Below are 6,269 nucleotides of genomic sequence, written 5' to 3'. Positions count from 1 at the left end.
TAAAAACCGAATTAGAGAGCTCTACAATTATAATTGTTACTAGTAAAAATTGAATTATAGAGCTCTGTAATTGTAATTTTTACTAGTACAAATTAAATTATAGAGCTCTTTAATTTAATTGTTACTAGTAAAAATATAATTACAACGAGTAACGCTGGAACGTTTTTATGCTGAAACGGCCTTCCATACAGAGCGGAAGCAGCGCGTTAGCAGCGCGTGAGCGTGAACTGCAGCTGCAGAGACGCGCGAGTATTCACACTGGAAGCGTTTGTGCGTAAAGGCAGCGGCTCGAAGCTACATATAAAGTGAGTATTTCTTTACAAAGACAGCTATCATTTTGTTTTTATAATTGGTCATTGTTAAACTTGATAGTCTTGAAAGTTTGTTAACATGCAAGGTGTACAACACTCACATATAAACGTAAAATAAATACAAAATAAATAAATAAAAGCCTCCTGTCATCCATTGCTGCACACGAATGAGGTAAGCTTTGTGTTTTACATCATCTGACGCATGAACATGTTTACTAGACAGCAAACTCGGCGAAAAAGCCAGCAAACTCGGGTTTGATTTGGGTATGCAAGAGCCTAAATTGCTGTCTGTGTAATAACTAAAATAATGTTTATATATCATATTTTAAAATCTAGTTTAGTTCAGTTTTCTATAATATACCATACTTTAACCCAAACTGAGTAATTAAAAACAAGTTTAAATGAGTAAATCTTCTATAAATGTTTTTTAATATTAATTTTCTCTCCTGACATACTTCAATTCTTGTTAAAACGCACTAGATATGCTTATTCTGTGCATTTTGAGCACTTTTTGTGTGAAATCATATTTATTTTGTCCATCAAAGGTGTACTTTCACTTTAATTGAACGTTAGCAGCGCAGCAAAAATAGACCCAGCGCCGAAACGATCGCGGCACTGCTGCTTCTGCTCTGCTCCTGCTCCGCGCTGCCGCGCAGCTTCTGCGTGCGGTGTGAACGCTCTCATCTGTTAACATGGGCGCCGAAAAAAATACGCGCTGCCGCTTGCGGTGTGAACCCGGCCTAAGAAGTGACTGCATAGGGATAAAGTCTTGTGTCAGAAGACCAATTCACTGTTATAGTACTGTATACTGTAATGAAATATGTCCAAATGTACAGAGGATGCTACATTTTTTTTTTTTTTTGCTGTACTGTAATTGAAAGTAAAGTACTGTACTGTGTTGTGGTGCATTTGATTTTGTCAGAAGAGAATATGAATATGTTGACTAGAACATTTGGTCCCACTTTATATTAAGTGGCCTTAACTACTTACATCAAAAAATAACTACAATGTACTTATTGGGTTCATATTGAATTGCAAAACACTTTTTCTGCTATTGAAGTGGGATACGGGTAAGGTTAGGGAAAGCTTTGGTGGTATGGGTAGGTTTAACAGTAGCGCTGGTGTAAGGGATGGGACAACAGTGTAATTATAATATAAATTTGACTATATGCATGAAATTTCTGAAATTAATTACATATGTAATTACATGCAGATGTTTCTCAAATATAAGTACAATGTAAAAACATGTATGTACACAATAAGTGCATTGTATTAAATTATTAATTTCAATGTAAGTACATAGTAGTTAAGGCCACTTAATATAAAGTGGGACCGAACATTTTATTATGACCTGGAAGTTTGAGATTTGTGCAAGTTGATTTATAGTTTCGAGATTGTGTTTATAGTTGAGAGAAAATGTTGAATGCTGTTAGGAATTGTGTGTTAGCAATCAAGAAAAACAATAACTAGATTGAAAAATTTGAAAGACAAATTTATGCTGGCTTGTCATAAAGCCAATTTAAAGTCTTGTTTTAAATAGTTTGGTCAGTTAGGCCAGAATAGATAGATGTTCTGGGTGTTTGCTAAAGTGTTGTTTGGAGATTCTGGATGGTTGCTTGGCTCTTGGTATGCAGTTGCTAGGGTGTTGCTAGAGTATGTAGTTGATAGGGTGTGCATGTGAGTATGTAGTTGATAGGGTGTGTATGTGTGAGTATATGGTTGATAGGGTGTTCTGGGTGAACACACACAGACATTCCATCACTGTTAAAGGATTAGTTCACTTTCAAATGAAAATTATCCCAAGCTTTACTCACCCTCAAGCCATCCTAGGTGTTTCTTCTTTCTGATGAACACAATCAGAGAAATATTAATAAATATCCTGATGCATCTAAGCTTTATAATGGCAGTGAGCGAGGATCAACGAGTATGAGCTAAAGAAAGTGTCTCCATCCACATTCATCCATCATAAATGTACTCCAAACGGCTCCAGGGGGTTAATAAAGACCTTCTGAAGCGAAGCGATGCGTTTGTGTAAAAAAAAAAAAAAAAATCCATATTTTAACAAGTTATGATGTCAAATATCTAGCTTCCACCAGACCGCCTTTCTTATTCAAGTTTCTGTAAGTTGATTAGGGAAGGCGTAGTGTAAGCTTTTGAACTGCCAGAGTTTTACTCTTTCTTCGTATGTTGAATACGGATATGAATATGGAAGTACTTTCTTCAGTTCATACTCGTGACCATTATAAAGTTTAAATGCATCAGGATATTTATTAAAATATCTCAGATTGTGTTCATCAGAAGGAAGAAAGTCATATACACCTGATGGCTTGAGAGTGAGTAAAGCTTGGGCTAATTTTCATTTGAAGGTGAACTAAACCTTCAATAACAGAAGCTCAAAAATTGTTTGCAAAACTGTGGAAATTCAAAAGTTCTTGTTACTCTTTAATTTGCACTATTTATACCATCAAAGTAGCCTATGTAATATTAATAAAACTGCTCATCTTCTTTAGTGATACAAGCTCAAAATAATAATCTGTTGATGTTTTTCATATAGTGTCTTGACTTGGTGCCGTGATGGATATTGAAATCTTGTTATTTATTTTTAATTTTAAACTGTAGAGATGATTATTTTGTGGTAATGCAATATCTGTGGACACAATTGTGTATGTCAGGCCATAAATCTGAAAAAAACTATGCATGGGCACTTGCTTTGGTGTTGCCAGCCCTCATAGACCTCATGCCACCCCTTTGCCACCCTATAAATAATTTTCTAGATTCGCCCCTAAACATGATCCATTTTTAGGGAGGACCACAAGCAAATAACAAAAAAAGCCCTCTCTGAAGGGGAACTTGTGGCTGGTCTGCACAAGTACTTTGCCATGGACATCACTTTTGGCTACTACCTTATGTGGTAAATTTGGACATTTTTAATTAACTTTTAGTGACTTGGAAAGGAGAGGGAGAGGGAGAGAGAAGTTTGGGCAAGGAGGTGTCCTATGCTCTTTCTTTGAGATCTCCTATGCAGATTTGTGGGTTTTTTTGTTTTATAGCATGCTATAGCATGATCACCTTAGCAGTGGAAAATGCAGGAATGCAGGAAGGAAAAGGCAGGGCACAGCCCTGATAAGCTTTCCTGTCATTATTTTTCTTGTCAGACACCCTGCAGTTTAGTCTTTTTACTTTCTCCATGTTTAACCAACATTAAAAATACCAGGCATCTTAAAACGGTGAGTGCTGCCTTATTTACTTTCTCTTTGTTTGTTTTTTTGTTTGTTTTCTGATCACATCAGAGTTATCAGCCACTGGTTTTAGGCAGATGTTTCTGACAACATCAAATGTACATACCACACACAACAGTTATTTTTTGGGGATATCACAGTTTGTGCTTCATGTTAATTTTTTGCTCGCTGTTTTTTTAAAGGGTTTGTGCTTTTGTTCTGTCATTGTTGAAAAATATTGTATTTTTATATATATATATTTGGCAAGCATGAATTCACCAACCTTATTTTTAGCTTTTTGTCCATGTTATCTTTGCCCAGACTTGTGCACATACACCAACTTATACAATGGGAAGTTTGCAGTTTCCAATATTTCTCCTGGTGGTCTTGAACACTGTAAGCTCTCCATTGAACATTTATCATCACTACATTAACTGTTTAACTAAAATAACTCATCGAACTTTATGAAGCTTATAATTATTTGATTTTTTTTTCTCCCTCCAAAATTTCTTGTGCTTTCAGGCTGTGTTGGTGATAACTGAAGAGGTGATACACATGGGCATGTTTCCTGAAGTTGCAGATTACTCATTCTACAATTGTCGGAAAGAGATGCTGCAAATGGTCACAAAAGCTGGAGGTTTGCTGGAAACAGAGATTAAAAACAACACACTTTTTGAGACTATGTGGCAAGATAACGCAGAATGTGACAAGGCCATTCCAGGAGGTACACCGGAGCACATGGCTGCACTGAGGAGTTATGCTGAAGCTCCTTCTAAATTTTATAATACATTTAAAAAGTCTCTTCACACCAAAAGCAGGGGCAGTTCGTACCGAGATGATTTTCCTTTTAAATCTCTTTTCTTCCTGCTGACAGATGCCATGCATCTCTTGAAAAGTGATTGTCGTACAGTGTACTCTGGCAAAGAGGCGGAATATAGCACCAATATTGGGGATAAAGTACGTTTTGCGAGTTTTTTTCAAGCAAAACAGAAATATACTGAAGCAACTGAAGTTGCAGTAATAAGTGAGAACATTGGAACTGTTTTCAATATCACTTCCTGTTCTGCGATCAACCTTGATGAAATGTGTGGATCAGAGGACACAGACATAGAGCTGCTAATATCACCCACTGAAGTTTTCAAAGTTACGAATATCAGGAATGTTAGCACAAGTAATGATCAGTATAAAGAGATCACCTTAATGAATTCAGGCTTTCACAGCTCCTCCAACTGTAGGGGCCTTGTCAGGTAAGAGACAGCAGTAAAGATTTATTTGATTGTATAAATCTCATGTTAAAATACTAATTTATGATAAACTGAGCATGACTAAAATAAGCCTGATTTTCTCTTTCTGTCTAAAGCGTGTCTGAAGATTCTAAAGAATCATCTTCAAGTTTCCCGAGTTCCAGTTTACTGAGTCTGATGGCTTCTTTACTCGTGACATACTTCAGCGTGTTGACTCTGTAAAATACTCTGTATTTTCTCAAAAATGCATGAACTCATGTGGAAAAGTAAAAGCCGCATTCATTTTCTTAATGACTTATAAGGAAGAATTTTTCATAATTATAGATTATGTTGTTTCAATGTATTTTCTCTGTTTAATCCTTACCCCTACTTAATGTAAAAAAACTAAAACTTAGGCCCATCAAAATGTATATAATAGCCTATATAATTGTTTTAGAAACCTTTTATGTGCTTTATTGTTTTTGACATTTCTTTGAAAGTCTTTAGTCCATAAATACATTTTACATGCATAAAAAGTAGAGTTGCTAAAACAAAAAGTTGCTTACAATGGTCATATACTGTACTTCATATATAGCCACCATTTCAATTGACCTCACATGACTTGCAGTGAATTTTGTCATTTGTGCCATGTTGAAATGTATTCATGGGATACAATTCCACTTTAATTATGAGGCAAAAATTTTAATTAAATGTTTCTTGTAGGTATGTTGTGTTCTGTGTTTCAATGCCATACATTTTACAAATACCAGACCTGAAAGTTTTAGGGTTGGTGGAAATCCTCAGGAAATCAAAGTCATCATCAGGAGTCTCAGGAATCTGTTCAAGCGGCAGTGGGCAGTTTTCCTGGAGGACAGTGTCAGGCACAGTATGGAAGAACAGCACTGTGAACCGTCCAGATGTTGACTCATTCCTTTATCTAGTGCATGGGTCATGCAGTCTAATTTTATAAAAAAGTATAGCTCCAACTTTGACCACAATCAAAGTAAAATAACAAATATTATCCAATATAACAGTTGAATCAAGTTAAGTCATTAACCAGCTTTTGTTAAGTTTTACGTATAGCCTATTAAGACAGTCCGGAATTTCCATAAGCCCTACTTTATGCAGGCATTGTACTTAACGAGAGGCTTCACCACTGCCTCCTCTAGTCTACATGAGCTTGTCCACCAGAGGGAGTTGTAAAACTCACACTGTGCCTTTTTCCTGAGGATACTCAAATTCAGAACTGCCTCCCTGTTGCGACTAAGGGGTACAATGCAGTCACTCCTTTTAAAGTTTTCTCACTTATAGGCCTACTGAGAAAATGCAGGGATTACAGGCATAAAGCAAATGTTTTGTTGACTTTATGAGCTTTTGTTTTATTTCTTATTTGTATTGACATATTCATTTTCATTGTTTGAAAAAAAAAAAAAAAAATGTTTACTAAAATATTACATAGCCTACTTAGTAAATGGTCTGACGTATAGGTACAGTAGCTACACCAAAATTATGGTTAT

At 35.8% G+C, this 6,269-nt stretch overlaps 1 protein-coding gene across 2 annotated transcripts; it reads left to right on the top strand.

Annotated features, from left to right (window-relative positions):
- Window positions 1-213: 213 nt before the first annotated feature.
- Window positions 214-5,478, top strand: si:ch211-145b13.6 (erythroblast NAD(P)(+)--arginine ADP-ribosyltransferase). 2 transcript variants are annotated; one of them, XM_048197252.1, is made up of 4 exons: window positions 214-305; window positions 3,851-3,925; window positions 4,052-4,776; window positions 4,890-5,478. In XM_048197252.1, the coding sequence occupies exons 2-4, from the start codon at window positions 3,878-3,880 to the stop codon at window positions 4,993-4,995; spliced, it is 879 nt and encodes a 292-aa protein (XP_048053209.1). In that variant the 5' UTR covers window positions 214-305; window positions 3,851-3,877; the 3' UTR covers window positions 4,996-5,478. The 2 variants fall into 2 exon arrangements, with proteins under 2 accessions (XP_048053209.1, XP_048053208.1); XM_048197251.1 differs by lacking the exon at window positions 214-305 and adding an exon at window positions 3,391-3,538.
- The last annotated feature ends 791 nt before the right edge of the window (window positions 5,479-6,269 follow it).

The sequence above is a fragment of the Megalobrama amblycephala genome, linkage group LG7, assembly GCF_018812025.1.
Source record: "Megalobrama amblycephala isolate DHTTF-2021 linkage group LG7, ASM1881202v1, whole genome shotgun sequence".
In the NCBI taxonomy this organism is placed as follows: domain Eukaryota; kingdom Metazoa; phylum Chordata; class Actinopteri; order Cypriniformes; family Xenocyprididae; genus Megalobrama; species Megalobrama amblycephala.
The sequence above is the reverse complement of the archived record's forward strand: the minus strand, read 5'-3'. Positions and strand labels throughout refer to the sequence as shown.